This window comes from Neodiprion pinetum, chromosome 6, assembly GCF_021155775.2.
Source record: "Neodiprion pinetum isolate iyNeoPine1 chromosome 6, iyNeoPine1.2, whole genome shotgun sequence".
Lineage (NCBI taxonomy): Eukaryota > Metazoa > Arthropoda > Insecta > Hymenoptera > Diprionidae > Neodiprion > Neodiprion pinetum.
The window spans coordinates 20,271,214-20,292,433 of record NC_060237.1 but is presented as its reverse complement, the minus strand read 5'-3'; the positions used below and the strand labels follow the sequence as shown (position 1 = coordinate 20,292,433).

At 43.5% G+C, this 21,220-nt stretch overlaps 1 protein-coding gene across 4 annotated transcripts in view; it reads right to left on the bottom strand.

Moving 5' to 3' along the window:
- The window catches only part of LOC124221153 (furin-like protease 1), a 140,583-nt gene that overhangs the window by 21,147 nt on the left and 98,216 nt on the right, over positions 1–21,220 (bottom strand). For all 4 annotated transcript variants that reach the window (XR_006883750.2, XM_046630880.2, XM_046630881.2 and 1 more), the window contains exons 2-9: positions 12,484–12,705; positions 12,275–12,403; positions 12,014–12,179; positions 11,732–11,904; positions 8,044–8,461; positions 7,835–7,952; positions 5,175–5,256; positions 4,876–5,086 (exon numbers count right to left, since the gene is read on the bottom strand). Coding sequence is in view for 3 of the 4 variants with exons in the window: in XM_046630880.2 (XP_046486836.1) it covers positions 4,876–5,086; positions 5,175–5,256; positions 7,835–7,952; positions 8,044–8,461; positions 11,732–11,904; positions 12,014–12,179; positions 12,275–12,403; positions 12,484–12,705 (1,519 nt within the window). In the remaining variant the exon portion in view is untranslated. The remainder of the gene's footprint in view (positions 1–4,875; positions 5,087–5,174; positions 5,257–7,834; positions 7,953–8,043; positions 8,462–11,731; positions 11,905–12,013; positions 12,180–12,274; positions 12,404–12,483; positions 12,706–21,220) is intronic.

Below are 21,220 nucleotides of genomic sequence, written 5' to 3'. Positions count from 1 at the left end.
TTCGATCTTACCGTTTATATTACGAGACTTTTAATGAGATCATTGCGGCGAGTGTAAATATACACAAAAAATTCTGTGTAGGTACAGAGAATTTCGGAGATCCACGTCAAAGAAAAAATGAGTGTTTAACTTAGCTTTGGGTAAAAAAAAAAAAAAAAAAACATGATTAAACTTAATTACACATTTTGGTAAACCGATCGAGGCGAATGGTTTGGACAAAACTTTATTTCATTAACCGTGTGGTTGCGAAGGTGGATCACGCAAATTGATATTTCAACGACACATAAATGTATAGGTGATTTACATAGTTGGGATAATAACACTGGCGTGGATTTAATAACGGCTACGAAGCGGTACAGCGTGTAATAAATAATGTTACAGTTAGTGTAAATCGAGCGGGATTGGACACAAACGGGTTTACACCAACTCAAGAGTTACAAGGTGAGGGTGCAAAAAAAAAAAAAAATTACAAGTAAACGACAAACATTTACACAACTAAACATATCGAGAGAAACGAAATTGTGGTTTCAAGCAGCAAACGGAAGATTGTCGAATTACGGTGCTTGGCGCCTCGCTACGGCGCTATAGTGCATTCCTACGGATTATTGAACGGTACATATAAGATAGGAGAATCAAATATCCCGTCACTCCTCCAATCGACCATTCCAAGCGATATTACGATAAACGAGAAACCGGACGGCTAGTTGACTCGAGAAAAATGAACAGTCTGTTCACTTAACTCGTCCTATTAACGCCGTGTGGGACGATTTTCGTTTTTTGTCATTATTTTCTTCGAATTGACATGTTTTGAAGTAAATTTTAAACCTGGATAAAATTGTAATAAACGGTAAGTTTGACAAATATTTGTCGCAAGATTTTACACAGATTCGAAAACATCTGGTTGCAATCGGTGCGAAGGATTTATCCACCTTTCATCCGGCACTACAGTTTAGTCTGCAAAAGTATCCGTCCGGTACGTATTAATTTTTTTTCTGTGTTCGAGATTATATTTTTGCCAAGCGTAAGTGTGAAAAAATATTTGATCGCATTAGCTTGAATTGATACAAATTTTATCTATTAAATTTCAATCTCAGTGTAAATTGATATAAATTTTCCAAATAAAGATCCGTCGCTTAAACGCGGGTCAACTAACGTGTACGATTACCGGACGAAGAGAAAAACGGGGATGAATTCCTCGCCCGCTTTGGTACAAGCTAGGGAAATGTCGATTGAAAGAAGATACAGAGAATTTGATCCCGTGTTCCGGTACCCTTGTCCAGATGCAGATTCCTCGAGTCGAACTGTTCGTCCTGGAGTAAGTCGAGTCCCTTGGCCCTGGGTGTGTGCTGACCAGCTCCCCTGGCCCCGGCGTAAACGGGATAAAGAGGATAGAGCTGTTGTATCTTGGGGTACTGTTGAAATATCGCGGGAATTTTATTTCCCGCGGTCTTAGCCAGCGGCTCCATGAGGATGAGGCCCCGCTGCTGAGAGGCGACGGTTGACGGCGAGCCGGAGTTGCCCTTTTGTCGAACGGTTTGCGGCCTCGTCATCGTCATCGTCGTCGTCGTCGTCGACGTTGCCGTCGTCGCCGAGCTCGTCAAAGCCGCGGCTGGGTTCGTCGGAAGCGGCGAGGTCCGGCCCCTCGGTCTTGGCGTGTAGAGCCGAGGTTCTCCGAGGCTCGGACCTCGCGCCGTAACACCGCGAAGGGTCTGAATGGTTGGCCTCGGGGTCCCGCGGTTCGCCGATTTCCCGTTCTTGTGCTGACCCCTGGACTTGTTCTTCCTCGTAGGTTGTTGCGGGACGTTCACCACGTACGGCTGACCGACGTGCGACGACTTGTCTCCGGCCTTTTGCTTCCCCTTGAAGCTCGTCGGCGCCAGGACGTTCGGGTTCCTCGAGTATCCCGTCGTCCGAAGGCCGCCGTACGGCTTCCTGGGGATGTTGCCCGCCGTCGCGGGGTTGTAGAGTGCGTACTCGGTCCGATCGGGGAGCGTCGACGTCCCGTAGAAGATCAGGGCCCACTCGTGGAGTGTCGCCCGACCTGTGGGTCGCCGTCAGCCGAAAGGCAACTTGATGAGGAGGTTGGTCGGCAAAAAATCAATGCTTCGTTGTTTATCTTATCACGAGACAGTCGTGCACTGGGTCTATGTATATATATATATATATATATTGGTCAAGTTACTACATCCGTAGGCCACGATAAATGGAAAAAACGAAGATACTGGTATTACAAACTAAAACTTGTCAGACATCCGTGCTTCATTTTAAATTGTTTCAAAATGCTGTAAACAAAAATTTGGTAAATTTATTCCATTTTACTTTACGACGGCTCTTTTTATTTAAAATACTATTTTTTTGTAAATTCACAGAGAGTGTTTTTTATTTTTAATTCACTGGTCAATTCGATGTTGCACCATTGGTCAATAACGTGATGCGAACGTGTTAAAAAAAAAAGTGTTTGAGCAAATTTGATTAGACAAATAGTCTCTTGAATAAAACGAGCCGTCGTAGAGTAAAAACGAACCAGTTTACTGTAAACTTAACAATTTTTGAACGATTTGAAATTTTTATTTCTTCATAATATCAGTATTTTTTTTCCATTTTTTGACTTTTAAAGAGATCTTCGTAGCTCAGAAATATGATAAGTTGATAACTACTCAATGTACGAATATCTCGAGGCGCAATTAATTATCGGTATCGATTTTTGGCCAACCAATTCCCTTCATTCTTATTTTAGGGTATTTTTTACGGGTGTACATTGACGAGGAAATGTGAAACGAGGAACCGTTTCGTATTTTTTATGTTCAGAGATTACCTTGTACCGGCTTGAGGTGTTAATTTTCGTTTCCGTTTCCTAACAACAATGATAATTCAAACCCGGCAGTGCCATGCGAAGCCACGCTCGCTAATGGATTCTTCGCCCTCTTTCATCCCATTCTCGTCTTTTCGGGGAGCTCAAAGGCGTCAGCTGCGACTCGCAGGTTTCGCATCCTGACGTTAGCTTGAAATTACCTCGTTACAAAGTTACGAGTATTGAAGCTTAGCCATTAACATGAATCTGAGTAATGCACGGCCGTTTTGAGCGCGTAGAATAGGAAAGCGGGGCTGTGTAACATGGCGTTTTTGTTGTGTTCACTTCGATTGTTTTACCTATTCACTGTATACTATTAAAAATACATAAAAAAACCGAGCGGATGACACTGACTGTGGATCGAAAATGAACCCAGGATCTGTTAAATTCTCGCATCTGATGCGTGTAATCCATTAAAAAAGAAGTCTACCGTCACGGTTCGGCTATGTAACCGCGTTTGAAATGTTTCTTTCTCCCGGATTCTGAAAGGGAAACTGATGAAACTAGACCTTGAGATTCCATTCACTGTAAAATTACGTCCGACAGACTTCAGTTCGGTGAAAATTCCAGCGTTGACGAATTGAGCGGGAACAACTCCGAAGCTATTTGTATTCTCTCACATTTCAAGGACGCGAGGATTACCCGAGTCGAACTAGACACAATGGAAGTGTCAAGCGTACAAGAAATGCTTCTCCGGTGTGGTAATACCTTTTTCCGTATTTTCCCTAGACTACAAAAGAACAGAGTTTCCATTGTATCGTGAAAATTCTGATCTTTCATTAGCTTGTAATATCGGTTGTCATGATTCGTATCATAGTTTCTGAACAACAAGACTTGCGCACTGCGATTTACATCCGTAATTCCGTATTTGCGATTCAACGGAGGCTGATTCGATTTTGGATTATTGGCGTTGCTTCTTTCATGAAAGGTTACGCCCGAGATTAGTCAATAGCTTCGTAAATTAACAGACAAGCTATTCGATTGAAGCAAAACATTTTCAGATTCACGGACCCCAACAATCAGTGTCTCAACTCATTGTCAGTACATACATGTATATCTGTTCGCCCAACTGTTAATTTAAGCTTTTACAGGCCAGGTCAGTAGACAATGCAAACAGTTATGTGAGACAGATTACACAAGCATTAAACTTGGAGAGAATATTGTTTGGACGCATGCTCGGCTGTTGTACCAACGCATTTTCACGCTGGATTTTACAACCCTTTTGTTCTGATAATCCCGAATTGATATCTGACTAAAGTTAATATGTAAGAACGTGATTTTCGGTGTAACGAGACCAAGTGTTGCCTCAAAAGTAATCTCGCTCTGTAGATTTGTAACCGTATAAATTGTCTGATTATAATCGTGAGAAGAAATCATGTGGTCTGGAAGGTGATGTATATTTGAAAAAAAATTTGTTTTTAACCACGTCTAAAATATCACGAGTAGGATGGATGGTAAAGCACTTAAATGCTGTCTAGATGAAACACAGTTACATTTAATCGCTAGTTGTTTAACAACCGGTGAGCGTGAGAAAAAAAATCTTCCCTGTATATTATCAAGCGACTTGAGTTCTTCGCAACTGGTGTGAAACGTTACGTTTACGAGGTATTAAGCAGTTTGTTAACTGCGACTCGGACACGGTGTGAGAGCTTACGAGATTCAACTATTTCGCGTGTGAAACTTGTTAACTTCTGTCGTGATAAAACGCGTTTCGATCACCAGACCGCGCGAATTTATAATTCGAGCGAGTGGAGATTTTCCGCAAACGAATGCTTCGACGATAAGCTTCTTAGCGAATAAATCGAGTTAAATTGCCACATAAACATCTGCAACGGCAACGCGTATAACACGTTGATGTAAAAGGATTATTACGCAGACGTGGATCGAGCGGAAATGCAATTTCATAACGACGGGGAACCGGCGAGTGTCATAAATTTTATGCACGGTGTTCCGAAATCACCGAGGATTCCAAGTTCCACGTCCGCATTTCGCCGAGGTTATTATCGACGAGCGCGCTTACTCACCTAGGTAACGACCCTCGTTGTGGATCTCCAGCTTCCACGAACCGTGAGGACGTTCTCCCCAGGTGTGGACGGACATGAAGGGCCACTGATTGAAACCGGCCTTCGAGGCGTCGTGCAGCCTCTTCGCCAGGAGCGTGCTCTTGGTGCCGGCCGGTGACGTGAGCTGAATCTGAAGATCTCCTCTTCTGCCGGCCGTAAGCGATACCTTGGCCTGAAGTAATCGCATTTGTAGGTAATGTCATTTTTTCATTCGAAAATATGGAGGGAAATGGAAAGGAGGAAATATTTCACAGGCTTACCTGGACATGCTCGAGGAAATTGACGCCGCTGCATTCCTTGACGTGCAGCATCAGCGTGATTTGGCTCTTTGGTGGTATCGTTCTGTAAAGACCAAAGAAAAAAAGAAAAAAAAAAAACAAAACGTGGTTATGCTCTACATTTGGAAATAAATTGCTAGTCAAGCGTTATAAGCTCTGCTCTTCTCTTCGTAACGTTTTTTTTTTTATCTCCTTTCCTTTTTCTAAAAGAACAGCGATTGCATCCCTTCAAGTTTTTCGCGGCTATTCTTAATATTTTACCATTTATTCTTGACGAATTAATATATGTAAATGGTAAATGAATTTTTGTAGATTAACTTGAGACACATTTTCGTTTTACATGAATTCGGTATTTGTGATCAAGTTTTCGATATAGAGGATAATCGATAAATCTTTAGGTAACTGTTTTTCCAAGTTTATCTGTCAGAGTTTCTATGGCAAAAATATCAGCATTGACAACATTTTCTATCTACCTTTATATCTCACTTGGTAACGAAGGAGGAAAACCAACGAAGTCACGGAACTAGCGCAACGAGCGAAATAGGCTGGACAAAGACTAACGCGAATTTACTCATACGGCTTATTGTTAGTCGGGTTGCGGGAAGCGAGAAGTGTCTTTTGATGTTTGCAAAGTAGACACAATCCGCGAGTGGCGCGACGGTAAATACAATTTCTTCGAAAGGTTAGAAAAAGCTTGAGGGCACTTTTTATATAAGACGCGACAAAGCTTGAAGGAGATATAGCGCTATATTGCTACTACCCTTACCGTGGGATCGTTTCGTAGAGCCGTCACGCGTGACATTTCTGATGGAGCTGGCTTGGACCAGGACAGCTAGGTACCTAATATGAGTGAATCCTGAAGATTTGCGAGAAATAGTTTTCAAGGAGAAACACGTGGGAAGAAACATGTGTGAGACTTTTTTTTTTATCGTATCTAGGTTGACGACGAGACGATAAAGTTAGGTTGATGTTAGATACCTACAATGTTCCAATTCATTTTTCGTGGGATACTTTATGCTCGGATCGCGTGAGGATGCGTTCAATCCTACACATATACTTCCATAACTCCAAACCCAGAAAGTTCGTCTTTCATTTATTTGTTGAAAGTGACTTGATGGGGTTGCAAAAGTCGTATCCCGCAGTATCGACACGATTTTATCAACGCTTCGCCGAAGATTTATCTTTGCACCCCGGTATACGGGGCAAAATACTTAGTAGAGGAAAAAAGAAAAAGAATCCGATCCGGAGATTAATACAATGACAAATTGCTTATCGCAGTGATATCGATTTATATTAAGCTCGAAGAATGAAGTAAAAACAAATAAAACATCGTCCCAGTTTCCACCAGAATTACCCGAGAGTCCCGATCTTTTTACATCGATCACGTTGCAAGTGATTGGCTTCGTTTATTCCGTAGTAGCTACACATGCAGACCTAAATAAAATTGTAATACCGTGCGTAAAATTTGAAAAAAATAAAAATTTCAAATAGATCGTTTACATAATAACTCCAAGTGACCGACCGTGATCCTTGATTTTAATCAGAGAATACGTAGCCAGATTTCTTCCAATATGTTATAATGGGAAGAATGAAATTTTCCATCCTTCATAAATCTAGGTAGACAAACGAGAAGAAAAACGTCGAGACGTTCGATTTTTCCTCGGCGCCGCTGTCGATTATGGGCTGGATGGTTCTAAGTAGCTGATATATGAGTGGAGCTCGTCATTCATCAGATTGTCTGGTCGAAGAATAGGCCAGGAATATGTCATGTTCAGATATTACGATATTGAAGGATGCTATTCTTTTCAAATCACGCGTCAATCTCAGGACTCTCAACTGAACACTAAGTGAGGCCAATTTTATTATACCTCAACCGGTTGCTCAAGATCCTTTCACAGATTAATCGAATAGGAATAGGATTCCGTCGACCAGGATATTAAAAATCGCAGATTTTAGTGAAAATTTTCGTTCGTAAAAGAGAATTGTGAAGAAAACTCCACCTTGAGATAAACGTATTATCACAAAATTGATTGCGTTTTTCTCCTAGTTCGATTTTTCAAACATTTTTGCACAATATCTAGAATCGATATCAAGTTTTTACAGAGTCTCAAGTAGATTGGATGCTCGGACAAAGTCATAAAAATACAGTTTTTCATTTACCAAATAATAAAAATTCAAATTCTGGTAAAATTTTCCGTAAAAATGTAGCCACTGTGTTATTTATTTTTTGTTTTTCGTTTCGTCAGATCGTCAGAAAAAAAAATTACAAGTTCTGGAGGTCATCGATCGAGTGTAACTCAAAATAATAATGCAAAACCAAGCACAATATGTGACAAAGTTTACACAATTTCTTTCAAAGACCGTGCAAACATTAATAAACAGTTATGGCTTGAAAGAAAGTTCTTTTTTACTTTTTGGACCCTAAATAAAGAATGCGTAAAACGATATTTTTGTACTCGCGATCGGTTACTTGTAATTAATTTCAAAACAAAGAGTACATTTCCGACCTCTCCGACGTTCTCATGTTCCTAATTGGATTCAAGTTCTCAGAAGTTCTCTCCAGTCAATCTCCGATAAGACAACGTCCGGTTCAGTCCAAATTCTTTCTTGGTAAACGAGTATGTTTATAACCAATTACTCACCGGCCGATGTTAGGCGCAGGAACCTCGCACTTGTGTTGCTCCGGCACAGTTCTCCACCTTCTCGCGAGCTTGACCATCGCCCCGGCATCCATGAGCCCATAGCCAAAACTGTGGCTGACTGCAACAGCAATGACACGGCGACGGAGTTACGTTAGGGTAAATAAAGGTTCTCTATCCTCGCTGTCTCGAAAAATCTCGTCTTGGCTTACCGTTTCGCCCAACGCCATTAGTGACCCAATCAGGCGCCTTAAGGTTCGCCGGTTTCGCCGTCCTAACGACGATGTGTTGCATGTCTCTCCAGGTCAGCCGGAGGTTCGCCTCCAAGGCCAAGGCGCAAATGCCGGCTGCCAGGGGCGCGGATGCCGAGGTACCGGTGTGGCTGCCGGTGCAGTGATGATGAATGTCGGTCGTGACCACCTGCTTTTCCCCGTTTGATCCCGAGCTGTAGGTCGTCGCCAGAGTCGAGGAGCAGGCCTCGCTGTACCAGGGAACCAATCCGTTCTCCGTTGCGCTGCTGATCGACAAGGTCCATATGCTGTTCGTGTACCCGTCGCAGTTACAGTTGTCGTGATCGCGGCCTCCGTTCCCCGAAGCCCAGACGAATATCGAGCCTCTGCCCTCGCGTCCCTAAAATCAGCACGATTTCCTCAACCCATGATGTGCAGAAAAATTGCTGGTTCTCGCATCGCTTTTCGCAGTGTCGATTTCCGGTTCAGGTTTGTTCGCGATTCAGAGGGATGAAACCGAATGATATCCTACAGACGGATCGTGTGGCACGCGTCGGTTAAAATGGACCCCCGTGCACATCCCTTGGCGTCATCTCAAGTTTCGCACGCCGTGTTTTATTTTTCCTTTATTTTTATTTATTCGCTTGATGTCGGGTCACGGCGTCCGCTCAAAAGGAACATTTGGCAACGACCAAAGCGTCGGGATTTTTCTTTACGGCGTGATACGAACGGACCTTAGAGACCTTTCCCCGGTTCGCGTTTACATGTTTTATCTGGTATTACGTACGGCACTACGGTATATTGTCAAAAGATCAGTGTCTGATCGGTCCCTGAATGTGCGGTAGAGAAAATGCCGATCTGCTACGAATACGTCAATGTAGGTATTAAACTTCACCAGGCAACGTTCCAAGTGTCGTCATTGAGATTCATACGATTGCGTGAAATGGTTGTTCGTATTTCAAACAGACGCGGTACCGCGAAACATCCATTTGGTATATTTATTTATGAATTCTATACAGTTGTTTGGTTATAATATTTCTTGTTGGAACAATTTAAAAACTTTACAATTTTAATATGCGGTATAACGTTGCCGATGGGAGTCAGCATTTGCAGTTGGGCTATAATCGGATCGTACCTATCATTAAATTGGCTGCAAGTTGGAGTATGTCTCTTGAGAGTCTGAACTGTGTTGCCTATTAATCTATTGTCCCAGATTACTACGCAAATCCCATCCACAGGGGTTGAATACGTACTTAACCCGCTACATCGTAGATATCGCGTCAGGGTTTTCCCCAGGTTGTCCAAATAAGACTTTGCAGAACATAATCCTATCCAATATTCTACGTATACGCAACTGATTTACTCTCTCGCAGTGCAGGCTTCTCCTGCGCTATCCTCAAACATTGACAATTTCGCGGAGCGTGCAACGTTTTCGAATTGAAAAAAAAAGATCAAACCCGATTGTGTCCCCCATGCCATGCTTCAAAGTATCGCATAGTTTGCACGAACAGACTTGCGTGATGTGATCAAAGTGCAGTCTACTCATCAAGTGCAACAGACCCTGACTAAATTGGTTCAACGAAAATCGACAAAAATTATAGACAGATGCGGTATTTGCACTCCAAACGCCATCGATTAATTATCTCGCTTTATACGTTATTTCGTAGGCACTGCGGTATCTTGCAATCAAATCAAAAATGAATCGGAAACTCGGATTTTCACCGATCACCCGGCGTTAGTTTACACATAATGTTTGAAATATCAAAGTGTGCAAGCATGCATCGAGTTTGTGAAGAAAGTAAACAGGAAAAGCAAAGGTGTTGAAATTGTGATAAAGTTCGCCGATTGGTTGGCGCAAAGTTATACTTATTCGTACAACTTGTAACGAATCTTTGCTTTTGACATTGCGGAAGAAATACTGGAAAAACGTTCATGATTATCGCTACGTATGACCAAACGACGCTTGCTCAACGGAAAAATGTTTCTTCTTTTTTTTTTTTGTCTATTTTTTTTCAAACACCAAGGTAATTTGAGAGAGAATTCCTGCAAGTATGTAAGGGTCTTTTTCGAGGATACCGACGCACAGTGACGAGGCCAAGGATTCGGTGGATCTCACCACAGCTTATTTGGGATTCAGGAATCGCAAAACGCGAGCCTCGAACGTGCTGCACATATTTAAGCGAATTTTTCGCTCCCGCTGCCGTAATCTTTTCATCCTCTTTGAAACGGCCCGTGAATTGGTCGGCAGTACGTCAAGTCGGCGGACATATCTCGAATGAGTGAATTCTTTGGACAGAGGATGATATTCTCGCCGCGCCACGATGAACCGGATCTGAAATGCCATTGTCCCAGACTCATTGTTGCCGGTCGTATATCAACCGGCCGTGATTCTGATTAATAGTTCGGAAGAGGACAGTCTATTTTTCGCCATTCCTTTATATCCCGATCGAATACCAGAGTTTTTCTTTTGCTTTTTCTACCCATCACTGCTTCCGCGATACGACGCGCGACGTTTTATCACCGAAGGTTTGCCAAGTAGACATGACACATGATTGTGATTCAAGGTGTTTAATACAAGTCCGATATTTTATTGTACTCGCATCGATGCTAAGACCGAAGAGCCTCTCCTTGTAGGCAAGTCGGTGATTCGTTTAAGACTTTGCGATTATGTTTCGAATTCGATAACTTTGGAACGAATGTGCGGAGAACACGGTGGTGAAAAGGAACAAATTTTGAACGGGTATGGAAATCCACGCAACAATTGAACGCTGAATGGCTCGTTTGGTCAATGCGAGAAATACCCAATTGCAAGTACTGATTTCACTATCCAATCACGAAGACTATCTGTTTCTATTTTCTCAGTTAAATGCCGGTGTTGAAAGTAACGAGCCTCTTTTCAAATGCGAATTAAACGTTCTATGACGAAGCTTATTCCATTCTCACACATACGTTCTCCAACTGGTTGAAAAATGTTTCTACTTTGTCTTCATATTCTTATTTATTTTTTCTGCAAATTATAATCTCTGCCTGAATCGATTCAATATTTGTGTATAATAAATTTGTAAGAGAATTAAATACCTGTTGTCAGGGAAATGAGATTTAACAAAACTCGATCTATAATAGGTTCTTTTACAGTCTCCGGCATTTCGGTTGATAGATAGATGCACACAATGCACTCCAAGGTACGAATAAACCCGCAACTATGGAACTATTGAAAACGGCGTATGGGTATATATGTGGAATATAACCGATAGGAAATTAAGAAACTTGGAAACGTCTTTTGTGGTATAGAAACCGACGCCGCGCAGAACCAGAATCTGATAGTAGCTTACGATAATTGGCTTTGGAATCTGAGAAAAGTTATATTGAAGTCGGAGAAAACTCTGTGGCATTGACTAGACGTAGATATGAGAATATTCTGCAGAGAGGTGACCAAATCGTGGAATAGTATTTTCCCTCATACACGTATTGAAAAGCCGGAAAGAATAATGGGAATTGAACTGCTGAATAAAATTATTCTCGGCTATCAGAACTGGACGCAGGAAGCCCGTTAAGAATTGATTTTTTTGACACAACCCGGTTAGCACTCGAGAGGAAAAATATTCCCCGAATGAAAAAGGCCCGCGACCGTAGTGAGAAATAAAATAAAACATTGGGTTGCAGAAAATACCTTGGTGATACCCTCGATGAATGCTCTCGTAGCGAGTTCTCCGGGACCGTCAACGGTTTTCCCATCGTCGTCCGGACCCCAAGAGGCACTGTAAATGTGGATGTGTTGAGAATTGAAGGCCAGCGATCTGGCTTCAACGGCGTCCGTAACGTCCCCGTCGAGCATTCGAACTCCTGGAGAAAATCGAAAAGAAGAATTCCTTTATATTTTTCCACCCTTACGACCGACTCGAGGAGGTTCGATCACCTTAACCGTTAACCGCAAGGATCATCGTAAACTGACCTCCGACCGAAGCATCGTACGCTACGCCAACCGCGCAATTAGAATTGTTAGCGACAGCTGCGACCTCGCCTGCACATCGGGTCCCGTGTCGATTACTGTCCATCGCATCGTACCTCGGCATGGGATCGTCGTCTTGCCCATTGACGTCGTAGCTGGCCTCCGGATCCTGCGATAAAAACGTAGAAAGCCGTTGTTTCATAGTGTCGAAGAAAGCGGTGTTTCTGCAGAGTACGAAAACTAGCGAATGTACAAATTACTGACGTAGTTCCTCAACAGGTCAGGATGATCTTTCTCGAGACCGTCGTCGAGAATTGTGACGACGATACCGGTGCCCGTGATGTCCTCGGCCCAGGCCTCCTGCACGTTCATGTCAAGCCCGTTGCCTCGATTCTAGACAATGAAAATAGGAGTGACATGATAAATTTTCTTACCAAGGTAGCTGCGTGGCCTTTACGGCAAGTCTTACTCACTAGGTACCACATCGCAGGCCACTTCTCGTCGTTGAAGGTCATCTGCATCGTCGGCGAGCTGTGTCTTTCAACGTAGTCACGTTTGGTTCGCGATTTTGACCGCTGTTGTTCGGCTCGGAGAACCCTATTGTCCCTCAGGAGCCGGGTGTGCACCTTCTTCTGTGGCTCCGTCGATCGTTTCGACACAGACCGGTGCTCCATGTGATACCAGTCACCCAGTATCTGAAATCAGAAATTAATTTTTCTATTTTGAGTAATTGCAGTCGTAAGCTTGAACACGAATAGAACTGGAATACACGAGTGTGTCCAATGGACGGACACGGTTATAGGAAAGAGCAAAAAAAGATGAATCGGAATTTGATCTCGAAACACACTTTCTTCATTGACATTCGTGGGTCGTACGTCTCGGAAATTTCAGCTTTATTATTCAGCTTATTTAGGTTTTCGTCTGGAACGCCTGCACTCCTCCATCTTCATGGCGTAATTTTTGGTCCTGATAACTCCACAGTCGGGTGTTACCGGTTGACAACAGGGATCTAGCGGCGGTTCAGGCGGTTGCCTTTGTATCGGACATTCTTTGATTTCTGGATGAGCTTGCGCGGTGCTTGTTTCAGTTATCAGGCTGGCGGCAAGTGGAGGCATGCAGTGATCGCATCTGATATCATCGCGAATGGGGGAACAGCAGAAATGGGGGCGTTGATTTGTCGGTTGTTGCGACGGGCACTTATAGACACGATGACGAAATGTAAACTTTTGCTTTTTCCACTCCCCAGTGGGCGAAAACTTCTTGGACGTTTTCTGCCGTAGCTTCGGTGGTTTGGGACGATGTACTTTTCTTGGGAGAGGTTTCGGCGGCAAAGGTATGCTCGTCTGCTCCGGGCCGCGCCACATTTCTTTAATGTTCGGCAATTTCGTTAACCTGTATTTCAGGGCCGACCTGTTCGGATGACAGTTGTCTAGGTCCTTCATGGTGAACTTGTCCTTCGGGATCGAATAGCTAAATGCCCCGCAGCGGTTCATCTCCGCGATGAATCGGTCCTCCTCGACTGGGACCCCTTTTTTCGGCAGGTTCAGATTTTCCGCGCACTCGTCTTTCAATTGAACGACACAAGGAGGTCCCGTTCCCTCGGAAGAACCGCAAGGTTTGAAGCCCTTTTTGTTTGTCGTGTTTTTGCTTTTACAGCCTTTCATTTTAGCCGGATAAGGCAAGTTCGATCCATCCGACGTGGGACACGATGTGGATTTACATACGTCTGACGGCGGTTCCGGCAAAAGTTGTCCTGGTTCTTTTAATGCTTTTTTTATCGCCCGAGGCGGACAAACCTTTTTAGTACACCTCTTCGGAGTGCACTCAGTAGATTGAGATTTTGCAAACTTGCACGTGACAGGATCGACGGGGGATTTGTTATGACCATGCAAAGCAGCCTCCTCTGGCACAACTTCATTTTTACGCATACAGTCTGAAAATATTTTCTTTTCATACGATGGCTCTCGTCTACTTGGCGTTTCTTTATTTACCGGCGATTTTGATCCGCAATCATTTGAATTCTGTGTCCTATACAACCTGCGGTGATCCATTATTGGGTTGTTGAGAAACGGCCATTTCTGATATGGAGCAATTTTACTCCCTAAATATCGGGAGGTTGCTAACGAACCAGCTTTAGGGAAGACATTCGTGTTATTCCAACCATAATTCTTCAAGGGGTATGTTGGACTGTCAAAGTGCTCGAATTTTAACGAAATCAATTTCTTTATATCACCCCAACTTAACCTCCAGACTCGATTTACGTCGGAAAAGTTGCAGTTAGATTTTAATTGGCTGGAATTTTGCTTTGAGACAAAATTTAACACGGTATTGATTATCGATGACGGATAACGACTGGTCATTGTAAACTGTGTATAGTTCTCCGGGATAGGTATTTGAGGTTGTCTCACGTAGTAGATGATGGCAGTTCGAAGAAGTTACACCCCCGAAGAATCGTCCTTTCAATTCAGAATAGCACTTGACGTGTGAAATGATCTTTTACAGGGTAGTTAAGCGTGTTCAGTGTTAAAATATTAAGATTAATTTCGGCTCTAAAGTTGCTATATTACACGATTTTTTTGATTCGAAATAATGGAAATAATTTGTAGCCCTGATTTGTAAATTGCATAGGATGGTAGAATTAATGAAATCGTTCAATTTTATCGTGAGAAATTTCTATTGTTTCGGGAATTCGATATATAAGAACTTGGTGTGAACTTGCTCAGCCATGTTCATGTTCTTTTTTCTTCCCGGCAGTGAAGTGATAAAAGGATAAAATGTGTCAGAGTTGATGTGAGTAGGATTTTGGAACACGTGTAAGGTGTGGTAAAACAGTACACTCCTTGTAACTTAGTTTGTAAGTTGTCCGAAGCTTGTCGAAGAAGAAATTCAATTTCACGCCAGATTCATCCGTAGAAACTTCAGGGATAATTGAAACAAACGTGAAAGTCGTAGGGGACGAACCTATCTTTTCATAATATATACTTGATTTTGTAATAAATGAACTTGAAATAAGTTTTGTACGTGATAATTTGATCGAACAGTGTTCATCGCATATATTTTAAAGCAACGACTGCACGGCGCAAACCATGGAGATTCAATACGTTTACGTGAAGCAACGCTCCCAGTTTGGGAAGCAATGCGTATTCGACAACTGGGGACCCGTAGTTGACGAGAATTTAAATCCAAACACGGAGTTGATGTCCGATTACATATTCAAAGACCCGTGTCATGCGGCGGTACAAAAATCCACTCAGCTGGCGCTTCATGAGGTTATATAAATGTCAACGTTTTGTCGTACGAAACGTGGTGACAAGGAACACGCCGCCGTTACCTTTCTCTTTACGATATTTAGATGCAGACCTGCAGCACGACTGTTAGAGACAATGGAATGAATCACACCGAGGGAGGGTGGCCTAAGGAAATAAATTTTCGAGACGAAGAAGCGACTGCCAGGTTCAGACGGAGAGTTGAGAAGGAAGACATTTGGGCCCCGAAGCTGAGGGCTCTAATTGAGGTACCTGGTTAATTCTATGCCTATGAAAAACCTCCAGACTTACGGAGCTCGGTTTTATTTTTTCGCTCGACTGCGGTACCGCCTTGATTCCCTTTTCCAGCCGATGGAGCACTACGTTCTACAAAACAACGCTGTAAACATTTACGAGAACTACTTTGATGACATGATACCGACGGAGCTGATGCTGCCCCTGGGCGTCAGGTTGGCTCTCGAGAATACAAGAAATAACATCTCATCCCAGCGAATGTCAGGTGACTTTCAGAGTCGTATTATTTTCAGGACGGTGAACGTATACGCGGATCCGCAAATCAACGTCAGGCCTATCACGAGTCTTTCTTGGTCTCCGGATCATGGCAACAGATTGGCGGTCTCCTACTGCTGTATGGAGTTTCAGAAGTCTACAAACCTGAGTCCATACTCTTATATTTGGGACATCGGTAAATAAGTATAATCTATAGTTTGCTCCTACAGCTAAAAACCAGGTATGTGATTTGTGATTTTTCTCACTTCGCTTTGAAACATCCCTTTTCTTCTCCGGCAGAGAATCCAAACCATGCATTTATGGCGTTAAAGTCATTCTGTCCGTCGGTTGTTATTGAATTCAACCCTCGGGATCCGTCCATGTTAATTAGTGGACTAATGTCGGGCCAAGTGTGTAACTGGGACATCCGAACCGGCAATACGCCCGTCCAAATTTCCCATCTTCAGTACAGCCACAGGTAGACGAACTAAAGTTCAATTAGGTCGACTTGGATCTCGGGGGGTTTTTCCCTCGGGGAAATTTGATTTTATTAACGACGTTTCAACCGTAATGAGGAACCCAGCCAACCTTGCGCTCTGGATCAACTCGAAAAACAATGCAGAATTTTTCTCGGCTTCAACCGACGGACTGATGATGTGGTGGGACATCAGAAGGATCAGAGAGCCAACGGAGACGTTGGTTATGGATCTCAACAATCCTCAGGTCGGGGATGTTGTGAAAGCAATTGGAGTTTCATCGATGAACTTCGAGCCGACAATGGGAACGAAGTTTATGGTCGGTTTGGAAAATGGTCACGTTATCAGCGGGTCGAGGAAGGGCAAAAACCCAGCAGAGAAGTTGGCCCTACGGTTCAATTGTCACTACGGACCCGTGGTTGGACTTGATCGCAATCCATTCAGCCCGAAGAACTTTCTGACAGTCGGTGATTGGACGGCGCGTGTTTGGGCGGAAGATACGAAAGAAAGTTGTTTGCTCTCGACCCCGTGAGTTTGATAATTACAAAAACTTTTTCCTCAGAACATTTTCAACAAGTAACGACCCTACACTTTTCGGTTCGCGTTAAACAAACCATGAAACTGGGTTCCTCGCAGGTTTTATAAGGAGCTACTGACTGGAGGTTGCTGGAGTACCTCGAGATACTCGGTATTTTACATAATTAATCTCGGCGGCGAGCTACAGGTCTGGGATATTCTCGTCGGGGTGGAAAAACCCGTAACAGTTTTGCGTCTCTGTGATGTTGGCCTGCGAGCGATCAAACCTCAGGACGAAGGGAAACTCATAGCAGTCGGCAACGTTGCTGGAAATGTTTACCTTATTGAGCCGTCGCAAGCTTTGACTACAAATGCGAAAAATGACAAGTCCTCGATGCTGTCCGTGAGTGTTCGACCGCGTTGCTTACTTACAAACTTTCATCGGGTCACGCGGGGGCAATAAACACACGAATCGTCCGACAGTATTTGGAACGATGTAGCAGATACGAGAAGGCTATTGATAATCGACTGAAGGAGGTAAGACTGATGCAAAGAGCTGACTACGATGCGGAAATCGAGCCGATACAGCCCAGCGGGAAAAAGGGAAGGGTTAAAGATAAGGGAAAGGAGAAAAAAGTACCAAAGAAGGACGATAAATCGGACAAGGGAAAAGATGCAAGAAAACGGGGCAATAAGGCCGACGAGAAAGACAAGAAGAAAAATAAGGGCAAGAAAGGGAAGGAATCGGCGGCTCTACTGGATGATCCGGAACTAACGGAAGCTGAGGTCCAGTATTATACAGCAATACAAAAGGTAAACACGTCGATTAGGAGAATTTCCTGACGATTAACGCTATATCGAGATATTGGAGACCCAAGTGTATTCGTATACTTTTTTTTGCATGGTTCAAACCCATGCTCCTCTATTTCCATAAGTGGTGAAAAGATTCTCTGCGTTTCAGGAAATGGACAAATACGCCGGTATCGTGGACCCGAATGAGGATGATCAAGGTCCGTCACCGGTTGAGCGAGGAAAGAAGAAGCGGGAAGAGAAGAAAGGTGATAAAGAAGGTGGTAAAAAGGGCAACAAAAAGTCTCCCCGAAGTAAAGAGAAACACCCAGAACCAGGTTACGTGATCTTGAAGAAGAAACCAGCGACGATTCAGGAGGCATATGAAGACCGTATTAAGCGAATGGAGGCGGCTGAGGAGGCACGAATAGCGGAGGAGATGGCGAAGATATCCGAAGGAGAGGACTCAGGGAAGAATAAGACTCCGCGCAAGAGCGGCCGAGGACCTCGAGAGCAGAGATCGATCAAAAGGACGGTGATTAAGCCGTGCGACGAAGCGGTTGTTTGCGAGCCGAAGATCTGCTGCAAGGACGTTAAATCCCCGCGGCCGAAGAAGCCAGGAAAGGAAGATGAACAAACAAGAGGAGATCTATCAGCGGCTGACGTGAATCTATCTCAGACTAAGTTTAACAAAATAATCAGTAGATTCTCCGTTGACATAGCGCCACTCAAGGAGTACTCAGCTGAGGAAAAGCAGATAATTCTCAAGGAGAAGGACGCGAAACCAAAGGTCCTCGAGCATGAATTGCGACTAGCTAAGAAAGAAATCCGAGAGGATATCGAACGATTGAAAAGTGGTAGAACAACGCCGCGGCAACAGTTGCCAACGGTAGTTGAATCCACGCTTCAGGAATTGCCCGATGAAACCGACGAAGCTGCTGAAAACGCTGAGCAGAAAGCGACGGCCGGTCTTGACGACGAGCTTTTGGAGGTCCGGGACACTGAGGCAGAAATGGAAAACCAGGTGGGCACCAAGAGAAAAATAAAGCCGGAAACGGTTGATCCGTGCTCGCCAAAGAAAGCCGTGACGTCGGTGTTTGAGGTCGTAGCGCCTCTGACGAAGACTAAGGTAAAGCCGGTCCTTCCGAAAGCGGTGAAACTGGATCTTGCCTACAAAATGCGGGATACGATTGAAGAGGTTTACCCACGCATTTCGGCGGCAGCGAACATCAAGATAGGGCCCCTCCCCGAACTAAGACCCCGAGAACCGACTTTGTCTGAGATCTCGGAAGACGAGGGGAAGAAAAAGAAGACAAGGAAGCAGACGAAAAAGGACTCGGCAGAGTGATAAGTAGAAGAAATCAGGTCTCTTGATGGTATACTTATATTGTTGTTTTTTTACACAACTTTTTTTTTTTTTTGTAAAAATAAATTATAACCGCGAATGTTTTTTCAAATACGTCTTATAAAATTCCAGAAGTTGCGATCGTTTTCCACTTATCGTAAGGATGCGCACGTAAAGCTGTCGACGTGGTAACTTATATAGTTTAATTGCAATCGCCCGCTCCGCTATCGTCTGTGAAGTCAAAGTGCCATCGGCAGAGGTCACGTAACGGGTGATTTATTCAAAAAGTTAGTCCGCGTAACGGTCGTTCTCGCGATTTTAATCGGAGAACAAACTGGAGCCTGATTTTTCTACCGACATCAGTTGCTCTCTCACCGTTCACGTATATAATATACCGGAGATTGAAACGAAAGCAATTAGGCAAAAAAGCAGCCGCTAGTTGTACAGTGAAAATATTACGTCTCGTTAAGAGCCGCACGTACGAATGAGATGCAATTACGAGGAGGATTTGTACAAGCTTTGTTCGTAAAGTGGAAAATAAAAATTCTGGCATGCCAGTTCAGAGAGGAACACGACCAGCTAATGTAATAGCGGATTTGTCGTACGCGTTATAAGTACAGTCTGGCCTGTGCTGTTATCTCTAAGCTGATTAGTATAAAACACTAAGCGTTTGGTCAACATCGTAAAATTTATTACTGCAAAGATTGCGTAATAATAAAGCAGTACGCAAATCGACACGCGACGCTGTGTAAAAGAAATGGTTGGAGTTTGCTAGCGAATACAAATAAGGTGTTATTAGTTTACTGTCACGTGTGTCTCGGTCGAAACCTGAAGAAGTCTGGGTATTGGCGGGTCGAGGATCGTTTCCTTTGGCGATGAAACCCGAAGAGATATGCAAAGTTGAAATGGCCGAGACTTTGAGCGAGTCTGGAAGCCTTAAAAGTCTGGAAATATCTCGCTGGAGTGACTCTCGGAAGCTTTTAGTCGTAAATAAAAATAAGCGAGGGTCGTGGAGGGTGCGCGAACCAAAGCTGTCTTTAGCGATCGGGGTACAACGCCTTGTAGAGGCGGTGAGAAATCTTAAAGACATTGAAAGGGCGTAACCGGAAGTTAATTACAGCAAGACAAACTGTTCTTCGCTACTTCAACGAGGCGAGTTCGTATCTCATGCGCGAGATTGTGGTGCAAACTTTGTAAATTTCAACTTGATCTTCGTGGAACATGATACCGTGCAAACAAGGGTAGAGATTTACCGTCGCAACGAAATCTGAAAAATAATATATTTTCTTCGTACTCATTCGAATGCACTGCTATGTCATGATGTCAATTTTGTATTACCGCCCAAATTTGTTGTTGGTAACAATAGGATTGTAGTCAATTGCGCCGTACTGCAATCAATTGGACTAATGATTAAAATGCAATACCGAAAAATAATTCATACACGTGCGTACTGAGCATTTCACTTATCGTACAACACCATTGTGCGACGAAAATTACTGATCAAGTCTTCGCGGCAGATGATAATTAGCTTATTGAAGGAAAAAAACTTCGCAATTGTCTTTGGCGTAATGCAATGGTACGATTTCACTGTCATTTATCTTTTTAAAAGATGTCACGCGTCACCTTTCCACAGCTTTCAATGACAGATATTTTAGTACGTACGAGTTCGTACACGACGCAACGTATTCGGTGTAAGACAATCTCCGTTAAACATCACCTTTGTTCCTGTTTTACACGTCGTTTGTGGTTTTCGACGTCTTGCCAGGCGCTGTGGTGACTTCGGTTTAAAAACAATGGGGATTATAGACGTGCAATATGTGTACTGCAAGACCAGGAACGAGTTTGGAAAGCAGTGTTCATTCAACTTAGACGGACCCATTGCCGTCGAGAACATTATGCCAAATCCACAATTTCGAAACGAATTCATACTCAGGAACCCGTGTCACGCCGTTTCGCAAGAATCGAGACAATATGCCGTTCATGAGGTTAGTTTTGCCGTTGCTCGCATCACAGGTTACGTTGCGAAAAAGGATAACCAAGCCGAATTGAACATTTCTTTAGGCACAGACTGTTAACGTTCAGACGACAGAAAGAGGTATGCTTCATTCCGAGGGCGGCTGGCCGGCGAATGTTAACTTTGATGAAGAAGAGGCCACTGCTAGATTCCGTAAACGTGTACTGAGGAGTGACAGTTGGGCTACAACAATGAAGACTCTGATAACCGTAAGAGCTTTACGTTGTTTTGTGTAAGACGATGGGAGCTGAAATTGCATCGATTGATTCCACGCTCTAGTGATTAAAATGATGAAAATATCAATTTAGAACTTTT